The following is a 24,862-nucleotide window of genomic DNA, read 5'->3' as shown; positions in this document are numbered from 1 at the left end:
ACAAAGCCTGTCAAAAATTCATTTTCAAGTTGCAAATGTTGCCCTCCAATTTCCTCAATAACTCATAACCGAACCATTTGCTACAGGAGTCCTAGCCGCACATGCAACAAAAATTGATAAGGGGAGCTTAAATTGCAGACCTTAAAATAGATTGTTTAAGATTTGATCAAGAGATGCCCTAGCTAGTTGTGCTCAGTACCAGAATAACAATTCTTTCCCTGCGACATATGAGCACTCTATCTGAACACAGGCTTTTTTAATTTGATATGAGAAGTGGTACTATCCATCTGCATTCTTATAAGATAAACTACCAAAATCCTACACAACAACCAACCAAAGCTGAAAACACAAAGGAATATAACAAAAGCATCATTGGATTATCCGATCTGCTACATAAATAGCATGGATGAGGCTCCCCCATGAACTCCGCAGCCTATTTGCATCTTATGTGACCAAAAGATATCAAAATGTAGCAACTTTAATTTTTTATACAATGAAAAGTTAACCAGAAAATACAGGAAAAGGGAGACAACACAACTTCTCCCACCATCGAACCTTTGTCTCCATCGAATATCAGTTAGAATGGCCTGAATGGTTCAATACAAACTGCGGTTTCAAACTTGCAGAATCTTAGTAACATAAACTTACATGGCAACAATCTCAGCAGTATCCCAAAACCCAAACACTAATGCCTCAATGAGTTCTTTGTTGGAACCCCAGGTTGGGCAAAATCACTTGAGAGGTTCAATACCAGTTGGAATATCAGTTGGAATGGTCTGAATGGTTCAATACCAACTGCAGTTTCTAATTCACAGAATCTTGGGTCACGTGAACTTACAAGGCAACAATCTCAGCAGTATCCCCAACACTATTGCCTCAATGAGTTTTTTATTGGAACTTCAAGTTGGGCAAAATCACTTAAGTGGCAAGTGGCAACAATCTTGTTAACATGAACTCACAAGGCAACAATCAGCAGTATCCCACTATATACCCAACACTATTGCCTCAATGACTTCTTTCTTGAAACCTCGAGTTGGGCAAAATCACTTGAGTGGTGAAATTCCAAGGTTGCCAACATCTTTGCAAATTGTTGTAAATCTCAGCAGCAATCTTTTTAAAGGACCAATCCCGACTATTCTTTCCGAGCTCACTGCTTTAGGAACTTTGTATCTTCTAATAACAAGCTCACAGGCAAGGGCGTAGCTAGCCTAGGGCGAGAAGGGTCAATTGACCCTTCTCAATATTTAGAAAATCTTTAATTAGTGTTAATAATCTATGAATCTTAATGGAATGAAATAAAATTGACCCTTCTCAATTTTTGAAAAATCTTTAATTAGTCTCAATTTTTAAAATTCAATACAAATTTATCTTAATTAGTTTTAATTATCCTTGAACTTTAATGGAATGAAATAATATTTTACAGTTTTACACTATTAATACACTACTTATATCTAATTAATATGAATCTTTTCAAGGTTTTCTTACCCTATTGATCGATATATGCCCATATGCGCATATTTACGATTCTTTATTAATATGCTAAATTGAAGTAACACATAAGTTTTTCTATATTTATCATTCATCTTAAATCCCAAAATTTATTCAACATGATTTAAGGATCCTTCAATTTCAGCATTAGTACAAGAAATATTACACCTAAATTTTCTTAATTATACTAATATATATATATATATATATATATATATATATTTTGGGCAAAAGATTGTGTTATTTTTAGAGGACGACTAGAAATGAATATAATTTGTTAGTTAATAAAGTTTGACCCTCCTAAGAGAGACTTTTGGCTACGCCACTGCTCACAGGTCAGATGCCCTTATTTTTAAGGGATCAATTGGTAGCCTTGACACAATTGTTACTTCCAAACAATCAGCCCTCTGGTGTGTATTTCCACCATTTAATTCTTGGGTCAGGGTCAACAAATCCGGAAATAAGATGCCAACATCAGGGAAGAAAGGAAGATGACATAATTTCAAAATTGTGGAACTGATGAAAAAAGAAATCCCTCAGCAATGCCTGATTTCAGCCTGGACAGAACGAACACAATCAAAAATGGTTCCTCAACCCCAACAAAAGAGGGAGCACCAATCTTTCAATTGTAATTTCATGCATGTCTCTTAGATTACTAAATTTTTCATCATTAGGATATGCCTAACGAACATCGCATTATCTCTAAAGCTTCCAGAGACCCTGTAAATTTTCTCTGTATTAAGCAAAGACAAATCAAAAACTGAGCGCAATGATCAAATTCAGAATATATCACAGAATCAAAAGCAAGTCACAAACAATAGACTGAACCCTATCAAATGGTAAACCATTGATGTGATAGTGAAACAAGTGAGCCACTTATCACCTCTTAGACGACTTGTTTTTCAAAGTGAGTGGCCGTGGTGGAGGGTTGGGATGCTTCTCAGCTTCAATAGGGTCCAACCACTTGAGAGGGTTTGCGATTAATTGGGTACAATGACCAATGACATTGCCAGCAAACACCAGAACCATCATCTGAAACCCACCACCACGAATAGCGGAATCTGCATCAGCTCCTCCGCTAGCTTTTGCCCTCTCCAATCCATCTGAAATTCTCATGTCAGATACCCATATCTTTATATCTCAGCGGCAACCTTTTTGGATTCTGACTACTTTTTTCGAGCTCACTGGTGTAGAAATTTTGTATCTCTCTAATAACAAAATCTCAGGTCAGATACCCTTATTTTTAAGGGATCAGGGAAAAGGTGGACAATGGACACGCTATCAAAATTTTGTCCAAGTTTGGACCATTCTGGAAGTTTGCATTTCCTTGTTTGAAGATAGTTCTTCAACATTATGAAGATACTAGAATCCAATCAACCTTGTACCTGAGAACACAATGGTTCATGAAGGAGCATTTGGTATGGGAAGCATTTATTTAAAACTAAGCCATGGTAATATTAGCAACAAAATGAACTTTAGAAGACACAGACTAGATAGTCTTGGCATCATACCAAGAATTAGAATAGAACCGACCTTTACCGAGGTTAGGGATATGGAATGTGAGAGTAAATCAATATCCAGTCCATACTCAATACGCAACCTCCAGTAGACCAAACAGAAAATAGGTCTTTCATATATGAATCTTCTAGCTTGACTGTTACTAAACAATAAAGCACGGCTGCTAGGGGGATAACAACCATGCATACTTACAAATATCAATGCAATAGAATCCCCTAATAAACCCAACACAGTAGCTGAGTAGGCACCAATCAAATTAGTGTTAGCAACTTATTCTCTGAACTCCCTTAGCTTAGTAAGTCGAATTGTTTACTCTAAACCCTAAACCCTAGATATTACTTAAATGATTGTAATTTCAAACTAATTGTCCTTGGCAGTTTGGCATCATTCACATCTGAGCCTAGACCTCTCGAACTCGATGCCCTAATATCTCAATAAAATCGTCGTAGGGTTGTAGACATAATTCATATCTTGAGTAACACGTTACTCTAGAGTTTTGCAAAATAATTGTTGTGGAATTACCCATGGAAGTTTGCTAACTTGATATTCCATTAAAAGGGAATAAACAGTGAACCACAGTACAGAACATGAAAAGACTTGTTCTTGTTTGCACTACTCACCATGTACAAAACAACACACCTAGCAATTTTATTCAAACCTTCAAGGCCAAAATAAGGTTCCTGAAATTTTGACCTTAAAATCAAGCTGAGATAGTGTATACTCAGCACTTTATGCCAAGTGAAATAAACACCCATTACAACTTCCCACAAAACCTTTAAAGATTCCATTCTAAAGCAAACTCCCTTCCACAATGGGAAGTAGCAGGTGCATCAGTCACAATCTATAGACCAGTACATGGATGCAATAAACTCCAAAATATGGGAGGGAGTGTAGAGAAACTCTATTAAGTAGATACAATAAGCTCTCTTTGCCTCTACAGAAAGTCTTAACACACTTACAAAATAGGAAAACAACACTGTTTCAAATCTACGTACCCACAACTATTTTCTAAAGTTCCAAACAGTTACTTGCTTTACTGCGTCAACAACAGGGGGTGAGTGGAAGTGGTTCATGACTGAAGACAGCATGGAATCCATCACCTATCTCCTGTGGTATCGTCCCAATAATTACAAAGTAACCAAAGCCAAGAATGAATTGCCTGACAGACATTGCACAAGAAGGGTTTTTCCAAGCTGGAGACTGCACACCTTCAGCAACACCTGCAAGATAGGCAAGCCCCCATAAGAGAGAGATAACATCAATAGTATATCTGATCTTATGATTTGTTATATAAAATTCATAACCATCGCCCATAGGGTACCACAACCTCATGGGGGAATTTTGTCATTTACTGTGAATGGCCCCACGAGAGGATCCATTCAACTGCATTGTTTCCTTCTGTTGACCAAGGAAAACACCTTCCTTGCCGTCTTTAAATGTTGTACGATACGTGGATGACGGGACATGGCCATTGCCATTACCGTTGGAGAGTGTGTGGTTATTGAGTGTCCTGAACCATGAACCTGATCCTTCTTGCTGGACATTGGAGGAAACGAAATTGCCATTGCTATCATTAGGAAAGCACTCAAAACCAGATTTGGCAGATTTGGGTGAAAAGTTGGCATCCAAATTAATGGTTTTTTCTGATGAGGAATTTGCATCACTATCATCTTGCTTCTTCGTATTAAGGAAACGGCCTCCACAACCCCTTGCTCTCCTCAACGCATGCTGGTGACGAGACTCATGAAGATATGGCTGCCAAATAGAAAACAAAATCATATATAGCACAATCACTTAAGGTACTTGCAGCTATCATTTAATTAGCAAAGTCCAAAAGGCATAACACGCCTTCAGAAGTTGTGTCTTCATCTATATGCTTATAAATAGTGTGGAAGATCTGTAGAAAAAGGGGAGCATGTGGGGAAATATAGACCTTGTCAAAGCTATAATAACATTAACAGCCAAGGGGCAACCAGCACCAATCAGGCTACTGTGTACTTTAGATTTTTGTTAAAGTCTACACAGGATGAAAAACGGAAGCATGTGGGGAAATGTAGACCTTGTCAAAGCCATAATAACATTAACAGCAAAGGGGCAACCAGCACCAATCAGGCTACTTGTGTATTCCTTTAGATTTTTGTTAAAGTCTACAAAGGATGAAGAGACCTAAATCATTAACTTACCTTCCTAACTTTTATAAGCTTCCTTTCAAGCTCAGCTTTAGCACGTGACTGTCTTCGTCTCAAAATACCATGGTATTGCTTGGCATTTACATAAACAGGCTCCTCTTCCATTTCAAGGGGCAAGGGCATTCTACCATGATGCAAGCCATAGAATTGAGGGGGCACCTGGCATCAGGTCACCAGATGATAAGTGAAACTTTTCTTTGCATTAAACTTATGATGAAAACCAGTACAGTACAAAAAGGTAAAACATGCCTACTGTACACCTCAAAGTAAAAGTGTCCATAAGACAGCCGTACTTTCCTCAGCATTAAATTCATCATAACCAGTTTTAGGCTGACATTGTCCATCAAACATAAATCTCACTAATTTTGGCACACTCATACTAGCTTTCGAGAAAAAATTATAAACTACATGCATATGCATAATAGCATTTGTTGGACACTAAAATATATTGTACTCATCAAAAAGAAGTACATTGTAATTCCAAATCAGTCCTCAAATACGGTTTCCAAATGTGTTTAGAGGCCTGACCTAGACATCTCTCATTTCCTGTTTTCTCAACAAGGCATTAGAGCATCACTGGTTCTTACACCTACACTTCTGAAAGAATAAATGTTCTTTCATCAGACTACCGCCCACCATATGCTTGTCATGTTGTTTCATTTGCAAAGTCTGTTTTACATAATTTATCTCTGGTTGATCAGTGACCTAACATTCATGACGTGAGGTGAGCACTAGTGGTGGATCCCGGTTCCTCATCATCTTCTAGCAGCATTCATATCTTAGTATTATTTGTTCAATTTTCCACCTGGTTCTAACAAAATGCATATTTGACTGATAGAAAGTGTTCAATAAAGCCTTATAGAAGCAGCTATTTTGGTAGCAAGTGTTCAATATTTGGTCATATTTAGTTGCTAATTTGCTCTAGTGTTTCTTAGGAGCTTCATAATTGAACAATAAGTGTTGAGCCTAGCAGTTTTACTAGCGTTCGGTTTTTAAGTTTGGTGGTCAGTACTTTTTCCCTAAACATGATATTAGCTACCCTCTTTAAGTGTACTGAAGGATATAAGCATATTAATTATGTAGTTTTTCTAGTTTACTTTAAGGGTAATATCTAGTTTCCTAAATTAACTATTAAAAAAAGTAAAAAAAGAAGGGAAAAAAAAAAAAGGAAGCTTCAGTTCAACTGAGTGTACTTCATTGAAGCCTCCCTGCTGCTTTAGATAAATATATTCTGAGGCAATATACTACTGCAGTTTGCGTACCATAGCTTGTGGCCGATAATGAGTCAACATCCCACTGTATTGTGGATCTGAATATGGATATGATGTCAAAACCTGCATTATTTAATGGAAACCAGTAAACATTCTTCGTATAACCAATACAAGCAAGTCAAGGTCCAGAACCATAAATTGAACACCAGACATTTTCCCACGAGAATACTGTGTGGCTGTGTGCCTGTAGAGTATGGATGCGAATTCATGTTGCTCACATGTCTGTGCTCGTTTCCCATTTATCTCATGTCTTTGTGTGTGCAGTGTGCATAAACTGAGAGAGAGAGAGAGAGAGAGAGAGAGAGAGAGAGAGAGAGAGAGAGTTCTTACAATTGAGTGACCAACAAGTTCCATTTGTGAATTCGCATCAAGATGTTCACCCAATTTAGCAACCACTGCAGAGGAAGTGCTTTTCATTTGTTGGTTTTCATGTCCACTATTCCCATCTGAACAAAAGGATACTTGCACTAATTCAAATATCTATATGGGTGATTGAGCCTGGTCATATAAAAAAATATATAATGCTGGACATGTTGTAGGGAAGATATGGAGTAGACATATTCCCTATATAGTTCTAACAACATTTTAAGAACCACATTGAGAAACCACTCAACCAGGAATGTTCCCTTGAGTAAACAAATTATTAAATTTGACATGTAAACCTTTAGGCAACCTATGACAAAATTCGTTATAAAGCTCATGTCTCTTAGACTACAGGCTTATTGTAGATTCAGTTATATAGTTTATATTTCTGCACGGTGGCCCTAGAAACCAGGGTGACAAGAGGGGTCAATTTACACATTTCTTAGCAGAAGCAAGCAGACAATCAAGCCACTAAAAATAAGAATTAAAGAAGTACAGTAAGGTTTTTTCAGATACCAGAAGAAGAGATAAAGTATGTTTCTTTGGGAACTCTGATGCAGGGGGGTATTCAAATTCATCACCACATCACAGAGTCGCAATTAGAAGGCGGGCCCTATATGGTAAACAAGCTAGTTATCAAAAGGTGAGATCTTTTGCTCTGCATGTGTGCGTGCGCGCGCGCACGCGTGTGCGTGTGATGTCAGTGGGAAGGGGGAGGGGTCAAAAAGAGAGGATAAGAAGGTGAGAGTCCATTGTGCTTCCCTTCAAAATTGGTGAAAGTTATGAAGTTTCCCCTTCTTTTTACTTTAGTGCTTTATTTTATTTTATTTTTTGTTTCCAGCAAAGGGACCTAATATCAAGCAAATTCACTTGAAAGATACTTTAACAACCAATAACCGGAGTTTCAGTAACGCCTAAATCTGTTATTCTTTTGCTCCTTCTACTGAAGTTAATCTTAAATGAATCAAATTCTGGTCAATCCAGATCATAAGCACTATCTCAATCATATCAAAATAAAAACATATAAATAAAAACTTCATCTATTCCTTATTTCTCATATTAAAAAAAAAATATATATATATATATATATATAATTATATATGCATTTTAAAATCGATGATGCATTCTGTTCTTCACTCTCACAAAGGAAATAAAATTAGAGAACATTGACATGGTTTCGTAGAGTAAATAACTTGTGAATTTCTTATGGGTAGTATATAAAATCTCCAAATTTGCTTGTTATATAAAACATGAGATTTTCCAGGGGAAATGATAGTTCAAAGAGTAAGTACCAGACTGTGATCCTATTGTAGCCTGCACATCTTTTTTGAAGTTAGCTCCAGCATCAGCTTGTGACTGCATAGCGCCATTCATCACAAAACGGTTACCGTGTTCCCCAAAAGACGATGCTACAGCACTTTCACCAAAAGACAAACTATTTCCCGCTCCACGCCACCAAGGTTGTATAGTTGATTGCAACACAGTCTGGGTTCCTGGATCTACATCTTTAGATTTGGCTGGCATCATTCACCACTTTCTCCTGGGCAGAATATTTAACAGTGAGACAACAAAGGAAGAATGAGAACCGAAACAAAAAGTAAATGCTGGTCAACACCAACAGTTCCAGTTAACATCTTTCTAGAGCAGCCACGTTGCGATGATGTTAAGGACATCTGGAAATTCCTAAAGTCATCTCTACAGAAACAGGGAAGACGACAGTACTCACTACAACAAGCGCGGCTATTCTATCCCCAAGGAAACAAATACTACATCCCGAGCTCTCTCGCAATCTTCAAACTAGGTTGAGGATAAGACTAATCTGATCAGAACCATAAAAAGCATCAAAGGAATAATCCCACTAAAACGCGTTCTGCAAGTCCACATGAAAAAAAAAAACAAGAAACCAAAAACTCCAAACCTGCCGTCCAACTATCTAGACAACACAAATAGCTCAATTTGCTGCCACCTTCTGAGAATGATCCAATGGAAAAAAATCCAAAACCAACCTCAAAATAAACTAAATTAATAAAAACACCATTGGATCACACAATCACAACCGCAACGACCTTAGTTTTATCTTTGAATCAAAATCCACACCTTCAAATGAATTATAAAACTTCAAGAATTTAAATTTCATAACTTCAAAACATGTAAAATTCAAGGCTAAATTTTCGAAAATCTTTGGTCCACCAAATTGAACCAGAAAACGGCCAGAAAGCTGGGAAATTCTGACCGCCATTTTCACTATTTCAAATCCAAAAACTGAAAATTACTTCTCCTATGTTTTCAGTTTTTCCAGTTTTTCTGAGTAACCGAGGAGGGGAGAGAAAGAAGAAGGTTTCTGAGCGTAAAAAAAAACAGAAAAAAATTGACGCATGCAATTCGAAGTAGAGGTGAAGAGAATTCGCATAGAAATTTGAAGAGAGGGGGAAATCTTACAGTGGTGTGCGAAGTAAGGGATAGAAACTCCGGAAGAGCTGCGGTGGTTTTTAGGGATTCGAAGTCGCGGAGGTTGGACTCATTCTTTCTCGCTCTCTCTCTCTCTCTCTCTCTCTCTTTCTTTGCAACCTTAAGAGAGACAGTGGAGGGTGACGCAGATGCAGGAATTTTAAATATTATACTATTTATTATCTACATTTTTTTGTTTTTTTTTACCAATTCTTCAGGTTTCAATAGATTACGGGGAGACTTTAGAACGGATGAATTTACCAAATTAACCTCCACTCATGTAAGTTCTTTTTACTGTCGAGTGGGGACGTTTTCTAATTTTGGAATATTTTATTTTGTAAATATATGATCAAAATCATTTTTAACTTTTTGGAGAGAAAAATAGAAAATTCTCGATCAATCAAAATTGAAAAACATGCATGCAGTGGGGGGAATATAGACTAAAAAGGAAATTCTAATCACGGGATGTTATTTTCTAATGCTACAACGATTATGCAATCTCAAGAGTTCTGATAGTATCTCATAATCAATTATAGAAAAGACTGCACTGTCCTCTAGACGGTGTCCAAAATATATCCAAGCAAGTGTAAAGTGTACCGATCCCCTATTAGCAAATCGGCACTTAACAAAACACTAATTTTTAATTATCACTCGTTTGGCCAATTAATAGACAATTTGGAGAAACTCTAAGATTCAACATTTTGATAACCAACTTTTTATATGTTTATGCAGTTGAATAACGAAATAATGTCTGATATGAACAATGTTTTATAATTTTTCAGAAAAAAAAATTACGTTTTCTAAAGAAAATAAAAAGAAACAACATTGATAAAATAAAAACTAGTTACAGTGTATGGTCACACTTCTTTAACATTCTGATCTCTTTCTGCCCAAATTAAGTTATTCCTTAAAAAAAAATTATGGGTGACAAGCAGGCCAACAGAATGAAAAATTCCAATTGCAAGAATACACTAACTAATATTTAAAAAAGGTTTCTGTATATAAAAATTAAAAAAAATCACAAACAAACTAGTATCTCAATGGTTCCTAGGCTTTAGGCCCTCTGTTTTTCTTTTATTTTGTTCCTATTGGCCAAAATAAATTTGATTAGAATATTTTTTCTAAAGAAAAGAAGAAAATGATTCGAACAAGTATTATTTAATTTAGTGACATAAGTTTTCTTTTTATAATCTTTTTATAAGTGGGAGGTTGTGAGTTTAACTCACTCGCAATAAACTAATTATTATATATGAGTTATTTATTTAATTAAAAGGAAAATGATTCTTACTGGGCGTGGGGCTGAGCCTCCCTGCTAGGCTGGAATCCATACCCCTTTAAAAAAAAAAAAACAGGAAAATGATTCGGACAAGGATAAACGGCAGGGGCCAATCGGACAATAAACCCCCGTTTGGGGTGTGTGGGACGAGGTTCCGAAACACTAGTCCAAGTCAGCTAAAGATTTAATTTATTAATTAAATAATGGGAATTCCTTCCAATCCAATCTTGGAAGCTTTTGCCAAACATATGGATGCAGCAACGTGTCAGCAAGCCAGCATCTATGGATGGGCCCACAGGTCCATCGGGCTGGTAGCCTGGTACCGTCGGCTGCTTATAATAATCCAACAGACCCACGGTAGAAGACAAAATCCGTGCTACCCCTCACCACGCAATGCGTCCCGAAATCCACGTGTTAGTAGGTCTTTTTTGGCTTTTGAGGGTGGTGGTGGTGGCGGCTAACACTTGGCAGCAATATGGACTGGTAATGGAACATACAATATTTATGGGATTTATAGAGGATGAAATTCACACTCCTTATTTTATAATTCACATTCTGTATTTCTTTTTTTGTAACTTAAATTTTTTTTTTTATGAGAATTTTGATGAAAAAGAGAGTGTGGATTTCACTCTCGTATTTCTAAAGTCTTATTTTTTATTTGCTTTTTTAGGATAAAAAAACAAAGCTTCTAGACGAATAAATAATGTAGTTCTGAGTTGTTATATGTCTGTAGTTTGAGATAAACGTGGTGATTTTATTTAATAATTTTTTTTTTCCTCACTTAAACAGTTACGCATATGTGTCCGCGTTGCAATGGTTTGGATCATATCCGGAGTGCACAATAATTATTCAGATTCACTCCTTGGTGATTTGACTTTGGACTTGACACTTGAAGATAAGAAAGAAGACATAGCAATAGATGTACAAAAAAAAAAGAAGGGAGAAGATGATAAGCATCAATTCTATCAACGAGAAAGTAAAGCTTAAGTTTGTGGGGGGCTACAATATGCATTTCCTTAAAGTAATGTACTAATCATTGATGAGGCAAACCATTTTGCTTTCTCCTTTTGCCGTTTGATAATTAATTAATTCTATATTGACATGTTATAGTAGTATTCCAAATTATTTATCAAAATAAATCAAATAAAAATTGGTTTAATAATGATCAATTATTTACTTTACTGTTATAATTCCCTTTTATGTAAGTGGAGAATTTATGATTCGACGGACCACATTTTTTTTTTTTTTTTTTGGGTCTAAATGGACCACAGTAGTATAATGTAGATAAAATAAGAAAATTGTATCAATGATTCTGAATGCTACTAGATTCTTAGGGAAAATTTTAAGAACAGTACATGAAGTATTGGCCGTTCCGAAGTTCGATGTATTTGGTTTTAAAGAATTAACTTTGGTACATGAAGTTTCAATTCCGACCCACTTTTAGTACATGACGTCAATAACACCGTTAAATATATGAAATTATTCAATTTTCAAAGGGTAGTTTTGAGTTTTCACTTCTCTCTCTCTCTCTCTCTCTCTCTCTGAAACCCATTTCTGGGTATTTTTCTTCTTCTTCCTCCTTTTTCTTCTTCTTCCTTCTTCTTCCTCTCTCCCTCCCTCTCTCGGACACCCATTTCTGGGTATTTTTCTTCTTCTTCCTCCTTTTTCTCCTTCTTCTTCTTCTTATTCCTCTTCTTCCTTCTTCCTCTCTCCCTCCCCGATTTGATTTGGATACCCAGATTATTTGATTTTTTCCTCCTCCTTATTCTTCTTCCTTCTTCCTTCTCCTCCTCCTCCTTCTTCTTCTTCATTCTTCTTCCTCCCTCCCTCCCCGATTTGATTTGGACACCCAAAATCTGGGTACCCAAATATGATTTTCTTCTTCTCCTCCTTCTTCTTCTTCTTCTTCTTCTTCTTTGTCTTCTGCAATTTTTCTTCTTCTTCTTCTTCTTCTCCTACTTCTTCCCTCTTCTTTTTCTTCTTCCTTCTCCTTCTTCTTCTTCTTCCTCCTTCTTCCTTCTTCTTCTGCAATTTTTCTTCTTCTTCTTCTTCCTTCTCCTCCTTCTTCCCTCTCCTTTTTCTTCTTCCTTCTCCTTCTCCTTCTTCTTCTTCTTCCTCCTTCTCCTTCTTCTTCCTTCTTCTTCTTCTGCAATTTTTTTTTTGTTAATTCATGAAGAGACAAATTTACCCTTACAAATTTGACTAAAATAAGGTTGACTAACGGGGGCCATAACGGCATACACTGATTTTGGGTCGGGATTGTAACGTCATGTACCAAAGTTAATTCTTTGAAACCAAATACACCAAACTTCGGAACGGCCAATACTTCATGTACTGTTCTTAAAATTTTCCCAGATTCTTATCATTGTCAATACATTGTGTGATTTTTCTTTAGGAAAAATGTACAAACAGTGTCTGGAGACTCTGAGGACTGTCAAAATGATACTTGAACTTTCAAACGTATCAATGTGATACCTGGACTTATATTTTCTTGTCAACGTAGTACCTACATCAACTTTCCATTACGGCTCCGTCAGTTCGAGTCATGTGTGACGGATGTGAGGCCGAAAATGAGGGCAAAAAAGACTTTTCTACTCCATCAAATCCTAAAGGGAAAAATGCACGAACAATGTATGGAGACTCTGAGGACTATCAAAATGATACCTGAACTTTCAAACGTATAAATGTGATACCTAGACTTATATTTTCTTGTCAACGTAGTACCTACATCAACTTTCCGTCACAACTCCATCAGTTCGAGTCACGTCTGATGCATGTGAGGCCGAAAATGAGAGCAAAAAAGACTTTTCCACTCCATCAAATCCTAAATGAATAAATTTAAAATTTAAAATAAAAACATAATAATTAATTATATTGAAAATAAAAGATGCTTAATTTTTTTTGCTTTTTCTATTAACCAAGATCAATCCAATATATTCTCAAAAAAAAAAAAAAAAACCCAATCCGATAAGTATGAACCTAACATTTCTTCATGTTCATCTTCTCAAACCCAGCAAAAAGGCAAAAAAACAAAAACAAAAGAAATCTCAATTGTTCATGTTCTTGAACCCATTCTTGTTCATCTTCTTAAACTCGACAAACCCATTTTGAAAGAGAAATGAAAGATCTGGGAACTCCAAGAACAAAAAAAAGTGAGAAATAATTTTTTTTTAGCAAAGCTTCTCCCTTGTTCGATTCACTTCTAAAACACAAAACCAAGTCCAACTTGTTTCTGCAAAATCATTCAACCCTATTCAACTCCCAAGTCTGCCTTAATTGGTGGCAACACCAACAGCTACGGCGAGGACCACAAGGTCCGCGCCTCGAAGAAGCGGGCCGAGCCTTAGATCTAGGAGAAGACCCGCTGCCTTATCAGCTTCCGCCGCGAGGTCGATGGCCTCTTCAACACCTCCAAGTCCAACAGAGAAAGCACGAAGACTTGGATTGTAAAACAACCAAAACAATCACAGATGTATCAGATCGAATTAACACAAAATTTCATTCCTCCTTTGAAATCGCCTCAACAACATCAATGCAGACCTGTTGTGAAATAGGCAATGAAGAAGAAGAACCAAGAAGACGTTGCAGAAACCCTGAATTTCATTTTTCGTCACCACCCACACCCACACCTCCACCAAAACTCGAACTCAAACTCAAAATCCATTAATATCAAGTTATTAACTACAACAAAAACACCAGCAAGTAATGATATAGATGATCTCTCCACCCTCCTCCTTCCTCGATCTCAAGTCCCGCTTTGAGTACCGTCGAAGTTTCCAAAGAACCCAATCCAAATCCCAATCCCAATCCCAATCCCAATCTCAATCCCAATTTCAATTTCAATTTCAATTTCAATTTCAATTTCAATTTTGTCCTCCAAAATGAAGGACATACATAGTCTTCTTGAAGCCTCGCTTGTCAAAGATCTGAAATCGGCGATGAAGTGCGCCGCCAATCCTTTCGTCGAGGTGAACAGCGTCAGCGCTGTGTGCCTGAAATCGAGGAGTACTGAGGTATTGTTGCGGGAGGAATTGGCGAGGACAACCAGTCTTTTTAGAGAGTGGTTGATCGAGGGGAGAGGAAGAAGACGAGAGGTGGAGGGGTGAAAAAAATTAATTAAAAAAATTAAAGGTAAATCAATCTTTTTACCAAAAAAAATAATATTTAAAATGTTTTTACCAAAAAAATATTTAAAATTTCAGTTATAGGGCAAATCAGTCTTTTTACTTTCATTTTGTACCTCACGTGGCTCACACAGTCACACGTGGTAAATTTAACGGTGCCGTGACAGAAAGTTAATGTAGGTACTACGTTGACAAGAAAATATAAGTCCAGGTATCACATTGATACGTTTGAAAGTTCAGGTATCATTTTGACAGTCATAAGAGTCTCCAGACATTGTTCGTGTATTTTAAATGTCAATTATAGGGCAAATCAGTCTTTTTACCTTCATTTTATGTGTCGCGTGCCTCACACGTGGTAAATTTAACAGTGCCGTGATGGAAAGTTGATGTTGGTACTACGTTGACAAGAAAATATAAGTCCAGGTATCACATTAATACGTTTGAAAGTTCAGGTATCATTTTGACAGTCCTCAGAGTCTCCAGACACTGTTCGTGCATTTTTCCCTTTTTCTTTTCCCTTCCTCTTTTTCAGTAATACATGTGAATTTCAATTTAATTGTTTCTCAGTTAAATTTCAAAACTATTTAAAAAAACTAAAAAATTTGGACTATGACTAATTTGGTTAACCGTTAACTTGTAAAATCAGATGGAAGGACTGTTGAACTTTGACCCTGTGGCATTTGACGTTCTAGTAAAGAATGATCTCATTATCACATGGCCTTCCCCGAAAACTACATATAACTATAACATTTCAGCTGAGTAAGAGACAGCTATGACATATGGGAAAAGAATAGAGAATAGGACATTGCATTGCATTGCTTGAAAAAGACCCCCATCTTTGCTTATCATTAGTAACCTAAATACACCAATCAACTTTGTAGTCACACCTACAAACAAGAACATAATGTCAAGGCCTACCACAGCTGTTCTACTGTTTCTGTGGCTTTTCTAGTTGGAAAATGTATCTGCCTCACGAAACAAAGGCAAAACAATTTCAGCGTTTCATAGTCCCTTTCATACTGAAGTGCACGCAATCAATGTGAAATAGGATATAACCCGACTCCTCCGGTGATGGATTTGACTTTGCCTTCTGTCACTGATAGAAATATACACAGAAGCTTGGCACATCTTTACAACTCAAAACCTTCCATCTTTCCACCATGTTTAATGGTTTTGGCAATTTGTGGGAGATAGAGTTGTCAATCACAAACATGACATCCCTTAATTTGTTTCCATCAAGGAAACATTCCCTCAAGATACTCGTCAAAGTTTTCATCATCATCTTCATCATTGACTCTCTGTTCACTAGTGGAAAGTGAAGCCTTTTTCCCTGCAAAGAGAATGGTGTGAGCTAATCAGAAACTGTTAAGAGTGCCAAAGGATAAGAATAACGATGTTACTCTTGTATCCCTGTCAAATGTATGTCTCACCATATCTACTGACAAAATGTAATTCAGCTTTTTATAGCCAAAAAAAAAAAAAAACTGCAATTCTGCTTGACCCGCGATGAAAAACAAAGTATAATACAGATATTATAAATGTGTTCAAAAAGAAAAAGAAATCAAAACTTAATGAAAGTATTTTTCACACTGTAATTTACATAATGACAAGGTACAAGTGATATAACATCAAACCTTTTCTCCTCTCCTTGCTTCCCTCATCATCAGTGTCATCACTATCCCTTGACCGGTTCCTGCAAAAGAGATTCTGGTTAGCTTTGTATCTTAGAAGGAACATCAGATTGCCTAAAGAAAAAATAAAAATAAAATATGAAACCCAAAAGAGGCAAGGTTGTGTGTGTCAAATTCAAACCTCTTTCTTCTCTTATCTTCATTCTTTTCTTTTTCCATGTGTTCCTTCTCTTTCCGTCGTTTGTAATGAAGCTTTTCCGAACATCTGTTAGGGATCATTCAGTCCAAACATCAAAGGGAACACAATCAAAGTGATCAGGACCGAAAGTGACATCCGGTGAGACAGGTCACCAGTATAAGGAATAAACAGCAGACACATCAAAAATTTAACAGACAAACAGTCTGTTAACAACAATTAAAATGAAATTTTCACAACAAAGTACTAGAATGAGCCTATAACAGTATAATAAACACCAACTACCTCTCACAAGTTACCAATTTGACCAGCGCTTGTTTGTTTTCTCCAGCTTCATAATAAGAGAAGTTCACCTGTAAAAGAATACCCAAACTCTTAGGATGCAAACGTTTTGTAATTTGACCATTGGCAAAGAATGAGAGCCATGTAGTATTTAGGAGTTCTAATCTGGAAGCTTTTTTACCAAACAAAAAAATGTGCGACCATATAGCAAACATTCAGAAAAGAGGAAGAAACATCATTAATATTAATGACATAACGTAGTTCATTGTACCAACACCAATTAACAGATTAGACCAAGACAAACCAATTACCCCTTAGTGTACTACTTGTCTATCCTTATCACAAAGAAGTATCCAGGAGAGTGACCTCTACAGATTATTATTCACAAAGAAGTATCCAGGAGAGTGACCTCTACAGATTAATATTCATACTGACTGCTACTTTCATATACAACAACTCAACAAGAACAAGCCTACTCCTACCTGAATATGAAATGAGCGAGTATAAGTCACCCATTCAAATGACAAAATAAACCTTTTTGTTTGAGGAATATTTATGAGTCATGAATATTATATGCAAAGTTACAAACACTTGCCTCGTAGCTGGCTAAGCCATCTTTTAGATCGCAATGTTTGCTACCACATATGAACTGCCCTGTCAGAAAACAGTATCAAGTCAATTCTATACTCTAGCTCCATCCTTAATTAAGAGACAACCAACCAGAATAAATGATACACCATGTAATACCGCTACTGAAATGCATAAATAAAAATAAATAAATAAGTGGAAGGTCCTCTTTGTATTATTGCTTCTTGAGAGTGAGGAATCAATACGAAGGGGATGCAGAAGGGAGGAGAGCGAAGGAATGAGGAAAGCTGACATTTTAACCATTTCTGGGTCAAATTTTGCTAAAACAATATTACAGTGACATTTCGGCCAATTTATGCGAGAAAAGGAACTTTAGGAACTCAAAGATCAACAGTTTTTCCACAAAAGAAAAACTGATTTTGAAAGATTTTAGCTACATATGTAATTCTCACCGAGTTACACTCGTGGAGGAAAACAAATGAACAAGCATTCAGATGCCCATCATGGGTAATTTTGTTGGCCACCAATCAAACGCAAAACATTCTTGCTTGGATGCTTTAGGAACTACATTTTGTATCTTATCCACTAATCTCAATCAGATGATTTTGCATGAAAAATTGCACACTGATGCTTTACTGCATTAATCTATAGTATACATAATGTCTTACAAAAGGAAAACGTATACAACTAGCCAACACAAATAACTGAGTCTTGGAACGAAATTGGACTTTAATTACATGAAAGAACAAGTTTCGTGAGAGTAACTTTAGACCGAGAGCAAGAGAACATATATTTTATGTAAATGTAAATCAAAGGAGTTAGATGATAGCGGTGCCTTTGTAGTTAATGCAGGCAATAACATTACCTTTACCGGATACAACTTCCTTTTCTGTCCTCCACCTCAGACCAATCTACAGAAGAATTGGAAATCAGAATAAAATTATTTATAGCATAATGGGGCGTAGCATAACAACAGTCTTTACAGTAGAAAATGAGCCAAACAATAGTTCAAGGACATTCCCTTCAAACACCTCATGAGAATCCATTTCAAAAGGAGACTGAAGATGTTATATATGCATTAAAGTGAGAATTTAGAAGTATGCGAAAGATCGTCAAACTTTTGTTGGAATTTTGCAGATCAATGTGACTACTTACCTTACCACTCTTGTAATGTGACATATCAGCTATGCAATATCTTCAATAAGATTAAGGCAACAATCAATGAAGCAATTTAAGTCAACAGCCATGTGACTTGTGTGGAAGAGACACTATTTTTTAAGACATCTAGGAAAACCGATATACTCTAGGTAAAAACATGTGAAAATGCAAACATAACAATTACATAGATAATGCAATGAGTAAGAAACTAAAAATCTTAACCATTCAGTCTGAATAATAAAACCAGGCTTTAAAGGAGGTTGTTGTCAAATTTCTATCACATATATCCAAAATAACAAAGCATTGCTAGACTAAATAAGTTGATAATCATATTTTTCAATATTCGAAACAGTTGCAGGAAAATAGCACCACTGCACCAGTTTGCAAAGGATACTCTTTAAACAGCTTGTCATAGTATCGCTTCACCAGCCTCTGCTCCCAGGATGTGTCCATGTCATCTTCCTCAGATCTTATAAACCTAGTAAAAGGTGGTTAGAAGCGAAATCAAAATCTCACAATAGGAAAGAGATACTAAACTTCCAATAACTCCCATAAAAGAAAAATCAGAGTTACAATAAAGGAAGGTCTAGACCTAACAAATGCCTGACATGAGAAGACACTGACTGGAATAGGTATCGTGTAGCACACAAACCTTTAAAAAATGAACGTACATGGTCAAGCAAATTAACAAAGGGTCTTGCCAAATGCACCCAGCAAATATCTAAGTGTACCCATCACTTACAAAATTATCAAAGTTTACCAAATTTACCCCCTAAAGTCTAGAGCATACAACACTGGCTGCCTCCTCTCAAACTTGGATGCTGAGGTCCCCAAACCATAGTTTGCAGTAATCAACTACATAGGTATTATCATTTATGTTCTTCACCATCTTCTCCATCGATCCAATGACCACCAGGCTCCTTACCATTCTCTCTATTCGCCCAATTCCCAAAGATTGCTCTAGCTAACTGAGACTTCAAAGTCAGCTTTCTTAAACTTGAATCATGAATCTCCAAACAAACCATGTTTCTTAGTAAAACCCAATTGCATGAGAAACCAAAGCCCCAATATTCCAAACCATGAAAATCCTCAATGCCTATATGGAAGTTCTATACATCTGCAAATGAACATTGCATGTTTTCTGAGGATTGAATAAAAAAAAATAAAAATAAAACTCCTTTGGATGATGAAAGAAGAACTGCTGAAAGTGTGTGGATATCATCAGAGTAAAAGGAAGCAAATCAAAGGGTAAAAAGAAAACCTCCTCTGCCGCATCATTTGAAAGGAGTTGAGGAAGCTGGGTGCGCTTAGACCTTTTTTTTTTTTCCAAAGAAAGGGGCAAAGTTGGAAATAAAAAAATAATTTTTAATTGCTGGGTGTATTTAGATTTATGCTGGGTTCATTTAGCAACACCCATTAACAAATTGACAAAAGTGAAAACGTGTTTCCCAAATGAAAAAGAATTGCAGATTAAATTGCAAGATAGAATCAAAATTTTGTGCGTGTACACTAAAAACAACACATATCTAAGAGCTCAGGTGTAGCTGTAACAAAGTGGGACTTTTCTATAGTTTTTGTTTTGGAGAAGTGGTTCAGTCAATACAACCAAAATCAAATTGCTGGTAATACTACCAAGCAGGTGCAATGTACCACAGGAAAGAATAAGGGAATACAACTTACATACCGGTACCCTTCTCTTAGGGTGTCTTGATCAGTTTTGACAGGCAACTTCACGTGTGAAGATCCTTCTCTACCATAATAGCTAACTGCAACATTAATAAAAATTATAAAAACTAAAAATAAATTAAAAGTTTACTAAGAGTTGCTAAACTGTAAGATGCAAATCTAGATTTATTGATAACTACTATCAAACTGACAAACTAAATGTGAGGGAAACACCTAAATGGACATCCAGCCAATGGATGATGCTAACTTTTGTTTTGAACTAACAATAACCAACACAGTAATGAAAATAAAGAAAAAGAAAAATCACAATGTTGAAGGAGAAAGAAGTGCAAAGACTGCAGTTGACAAAAACGAGAGCAAATTCACAAAAGCAATCCAGTTCACAAGCTCCAGAAATGACAGTAATCACAGTATCAGGTCAGAGAGAAAAGATATTTGCACTGATAAAGTGAAAAAGCTTAAACGGCCAAAACATAATCATCCCGTTACTTGAAAGGCACCATTGCTTTTCCACCAACAAATCCAAAATCTAGCAAAGGAAAACCACAGCCACCATGGCTTTGCACCAAAACAAAAATAAATTAAAACAAAAGAAGTTGTGTGCATTCATCTATGTACATGTATAGACAACTGTAGCCACCCTCCTTACTAAGTAGAGGAGACTGTTCATCATCCATTTGCTCTAGGACATAAAAGGATCCAACAAATACAGAGCTCACTATTTGTCGATGCTTCCTTTTATGTCCTTTCTCTAGCGTTACATATTTTACATTTCCATAGCTTTAAGCCATTAAATCTATCATAATCCAAATGATTCGAAGTTCCGAATGCCATATAGACTTTGTCCGAATCGAAGCTCAGTCCTATCTTGATTCTCGAGTATGCCAATCAAAAATGCTCTTCTTATTTCAGCACAAAAAATGCTATATTTATGCGGATAACAAAAATTGCTGGTAACAGAAACTCGGAACTGAAATGCTTGTATGGATTCGAAAATGGCAGTACCGTAATCTTTGACGAACTTTTTATGGCGTTCGTAAGCGTTGAGGCCGCGAATGTGATCCTGGTACTGCCTGAAACATCCACGAAGAGAAAGATTTAGATCATCAAAAAAAAAAAAATTGAATAAAAGGAGAATCGATTATAGAGAAAGTTGAGAGGGAGAATGGTTTACTGTTTTCGCTCTTCTCTGTCGAAGATTGCAGATTTTAACGACGCAAACGAGGCCATCGTCCTGTGCTTCAGTGAACCCTAATTGACCCAACCAAATCCAGCTCCTAGTGAAGAAGAAGAAGAAGAAGAAGAAGAAACTTCTTTAAAGCAAATTAGGGCTCTGCGTTCGCGGTCCCTCGACCCCTTTTTCGTTGCGCGGCTAATTTTATGGTTTCGGTCCCCAAGGTTTAGACCATTTTTCACTTTAGTCCTCAATTTTTTTTTTTTTTTTTTTTTTTGCCGAATGAAATAAAATGCATTAATTGAAATTTGGAAACGAAATTATTTACTTGATGTTTGTCTAATCAGCGAAATAATACTGTGTATGGCTTATTTGACTCTCAATGAGTTTGGCATACAAATTCAGACATCATTTGCTTTTCTGTGATTATATTTCTGGTTTATTAACTAAATCGGGTGGTATAACGAGGGTCTTAGAAAATGTTAATTTAACTTATAATTACACCTATTTAGAATCAGAGTATACTACAAAATTTTGGTCGCGTTGAATTGAAACACACTTTATTCATAATAGTTCCCTCAAAATCCCGTGGCGCGGATAGAATGTTAGTGTTGTAAAATCAACATTTTCAGAATGTTGTTAGGATGGCTCTCTCTCTTCTCTCTCTCAAAATAAGGCTTTTCAATCACACTCTTTTGCATCTTATTTCGAAAGTAATGTCTTCTTCATTTGTTTCTCAATTCTGTCCAATAATAAATCTTTGTAATGTGATCTACAAATTAGTCGGAAAAACTCATGCAAACCGGCTGAAGAAGGTTCTACCATCAATCATTTCTCCCACTCAAGGGGCTTTTGTTCCATCTAGGAGTATCTTGGATAATATTATGGTCGGTTTTGAAGCTACTCATTATTTGAAAAGGTTAAAGACAGGGAATTGGGGTGAATGACAATTAAATTGGATATGGCAAAGGCATTCAATCATGTGGAGTGGTGCTTCTTGGAGGCAATGATTATGAAGTTAGGCTTTCGTGTGGACTGGGGCAACAGGATTATAGACTATGTTTCAACGGTTTTCTTTTCGGCGTTGTGGAATGGGACCCCTCTTGTTCGTATAACTCCGAGTAGGGGGATAATACAAGGTTGTCCAGTGTCTCCCTACCTCTTCTTGCTCATTGGGGAGGGCTTCTCTAACTTACTTAGGCAAGAAAAAATATCATGTTTGTTGTCTAGCATTAAAAATTCACCTTCGCCCCTCCTATCTCCCATCTTCTATATGCGGAAGATAAATTGCCTTTTTAGCTGCCAGTCAAACTACACCGCAAGTTCTATCAAATAGGTTCTGCATTTAAGATGAAATTTTAGGCCAATAGATCAATTATCAGAAGTCTGCTATATATTTCAGTCCAAATATTAACTTTGTTGTTCAAGAATTCAACAACTTCTTCTTAGAAATTCTTATTGCTTATTATCATGAGAGATACTTGGGACTTCCTACTCTAGTAGGCAGAAGCAAGAGGTCTTTATTCAAATTTGTCTGGGATAGGATTTGGCACAAGCTAAATGGATGTAAGGTTAAATGTCCAACTATTTCATCACGTTTCTAATATTCAATTTCATTGGAATCATTGTCTCTTTTAAATTTGGACAATAATATACTTTGTCGACATTTATAATAGGGTTAAATACTATTTATTCCCACCAATGCTTGGTGGTTCAAGTGGTAAGGAGCTTGTTCCCCTTAAGCAATGTCTCGAGTTCGAGCCTTGTGAATGGAGCAGCCAGTATTGGGAAAGCTTCCCCCCTAAATGGGGTCCGACCCGGCTCGAGAGGGATTAGTCCTTACCTACGGGTGGGGGATACATTGGTTTAACCAAAAAAAAAATACTATTTATTCCCTGAACTTTCAGGGAAAAAACAGTTCAGTGCCTTTTCAATTTCACACGTTTACTCCCTCATCTCTCAATTTTGAACCAATAGGTCCATTCCGTTAAAAAACTCTATTAAAATGTCTATTATACCCTCAGTTCATCTTTTTTCTTTTTCTTAATTTTATTTTTATTTTTTATTTTTTCCTTTTCTGTTTATCTCTTCTTCTTCCACCTCTCTTCTCCTTCAACACCAAAATTTCAAAAGCGACCAAATCAATCCAAAGCACAAAACCTCTCTTCATCTGCTCAATCAAAAAAAGGAAACAAAAAACCAAAACAAAAGAGAAAAAAATCTTTTCAAAAAAAATTAATTAATTGATTAAAAAATTTGAGGTTAGAATAGACATTTTTTTTATCTCTTCTTCTTCCACCTCTCTTCTCCTTCAACACCAAAATTTCTAAAGCGACCAAATCAATCCGAAGCACAAAACCTCTCTTCATCTGCTCAATCAAAAAAAGGAAAAAAAAACCAAAACAAAAGAGAAAAAAATCTTTTCAAAAAAAATTAATTAATTAATTAAAAAATTTGAGGTTAGAATAGACATTTTTGGTCGGAGAATAACAAATTGGACTTATTAGTCCAAAATTGAGAGATGAGAGAGTAAACGTGTGAAATTGAAAAGGCAGGGACTGAACTGTTTTTTCCCTGAAAGTTCAGGGAGTAAACAATATTTAACTCTTTATAATAAAACATGGTATAACATTAATATATCAATACAACCCTTAATGATTTTTTGTAGCTACCATATATATATTGTGATTGATGATCATCAATCATAGATCCCACATCTTTTTATATGCATTAGCTATAATAAGCTTACTAATATTGAGTAACCATGCCTCTTTTGGGGCATCTATTGTCTCTTTCAAAACAATCATCTCTTACAAATGAATTATTTAGTGAATGTGGATCTTTTACTTATAATCTCATCTAGAGTGTTATAGAGCTTGTATGATCTTCATCTTTTAGGAGCTTAGGGCAACTCCAACCATAGGGTTCAAAACTAGATTTTGTTGAATTATAAGACTTTTCATCTCCAACAATGCTTTTTAGGGGGAGTTGGTCCTAAAATTATATGACTTTGGCTCATCCCAAGTCTCATATTTGAGACTTTTCCAAGACCAAGACTCGGATACTGTTCATAGGGCCCAGCAAATGGGTTATTATTTGCTTTTACTCAAATTGACCTTATTTAATCTGACGGCTCAAATTTGAGGAAAAAAAGTGATCAATGACTCTTATTAAATCAAGGGTTATTATTTCTATTTTGTTCCAAATTTTTTAAAAAACTTACCAAAAAATTGAGGGAAAAACAAATATATACCTATTGGAACAGTAAATTGTGAGAAATTCTATAAATATCAACCCATTCTTTTCTATTTCCTCACACCAAATATCCTCCATCTCCTTCACAATTGTTTACCTTATTTAACTATATTAACATACTTTTAATATAATATTCATCAACATTACACTCATATTATATTTAATCAAGAATAGTGAAAATAGCACCCATATAGCACCTCATTGTTGGAGATGAG

At 36.1% G+C, this 24,862-nt stretch overlaps 2 protein-coding genes across 4 annotated transcripts; both read right to left on the bottom strand.

Moving 5' to 3' along the window:
- Positions 1 to 3,767: 3,767 nt before the first annotated feature.
- On the bottom strand, positions 3,768 to 9,426 carry LOC112179507 (nuclear transcription factor Y subunit A-4). Of its 3 annotated transcripts, none has more exons than XM_024317945.2 (7): positions 9,269 to 9,426; positions 8,122 to 8,369; positions 6,797 to 6,912; positions 6,458 to 6,529; positions 5,190 to 5,354; positions 4,331 to 4,761; positions 3,768 to 4,226 (listed from the first exon to the last, which is right to left on the bottom strand). In XM_024317945.2, the coding sequence occupies exons 2-6, from the start codon at positions 8,354 to 8,356 to the stop codon at positions 4,351 to 4,353; spliced, it is 999 nt and encodes a 332-aa protein (XP_024173713.1). In that variant the 5' UTR covers positions 8,357 to 8,369; positions 9,269 to 9,426; the 3' UTR covers positions 3,768 to 4,226; positions 4,331 to 4,350. The 3 variants fall into 3 exon arrangements, with proteins under 3 accessions (XP_024173713.1, XP_024173704.1, XP_040368994.1); XM_024317936.2 differs by having other exon boundaries at positions 4,334 to 4,761; XM_040513060.1 differs by lacking the exon at positions 9,269 to 9,426 and adding an exon at positions 8,556 to 9,171 and having other exon boundaries at positions 4,334 to 4,761.
- A 6,039-nt stretch (positions 9,427 to 15,465) lies between these two features.
- Positions 15,466 to 21,573, bottom strand: LOC112181694 (protein FRA10AC1). The gene is made up of 11 exons (XM_024320084.2): positions 21,393 to 21,573; positions 21,224 to 21,291; positions 20,217 to 20,298; positions 18,927 to 19,010; positions 18,530 to 18,569; positions 18,240 to 18,285; positions 17,382 to 17,440; positions 16,790 to 16,857; positions 16,490 to 16,573; positions 16,312 to 16,370; positions 15,466 to 16,007 (listed from the first exon to the last, which is right to left on the bottom strand). Exons 1-11 carry the CDS (start codon positions 21,446 to 21,448, stop codon positions 15,913 to 15,915), a joined length of 741 nt encoding a protein of 246 aa, XP_024175852.1. The 5' UTR covers positions 21,449 to 21,573; the 3' UTR covers positions 15,466 to 15,912.
- Between the last annotated feature and the right edge of the window lie 3,289 nt (positions 21,574 to 24,862).

The sequence above is a fragment of the Rosa chinensis genome, chromosome 1 (genome assembly GCF_002994745.2).
Source record: "Rosa chinensis cultivar Old Blush chromosome 1, RchiOBHm-V2, whole genome shotgun sequence".
Taxonomy (NCBI): domain Eukaryota; kingdom Viridiplantae; phylum Streptophyta; class Magnoliopsida; order Rosales; family Rosaceae; genus Rosa; species Rosa chinensis.
This window is presented reverse-complemented; position numbering and strand designations above follow the sequence as displayed.

Bases quoted from the DNA above. Each gene is read 5' to 3' on its own strand.
- LOC112179507 (XM_024317945.2), bottom strand. From the start codon at position 8,356: ATGATGCCAGCCAAATCTAAAGATGTAGATCCAGGAACCCAGACTGTG. The intron at 6,913-8,121 runs GTACTTACTCTT...CCTTTTGTTCAG, and splicing joins TACAATAGGATCACAGTCTG to ATGGGAATAGTGGACATGAA. The intron at 5,355-6,457 runs GTACGCAAACTG...ACCTGATGCCAG, and splicing joins ATTATCGGCCACAAGCTATG to GTGCCCCCTCAATTCTATGG.
- LOC112181694 (XM_024320084.2), bottom strand. From the start codon at position 21,448: ATGGCCTCGTTTGCGTCGTTAAAATCTGCAATCTTCGACAGAGAAGAG. The intron at 21,292-21,392 runs GTAAACCATTCT...TGGATGTTTCAG, and splicing joins GACAGAGAAGAGCGAAAACA to GCAGTACCAGGATCACATTC. The intron at 16,008-16,311 runs GTTTGATGTTAT...TTCTCTTTGCAG, and splicing joins AAGCAAGGAGAGGAGAAAAG to GGAAAAAGGCTTCACTTTCC.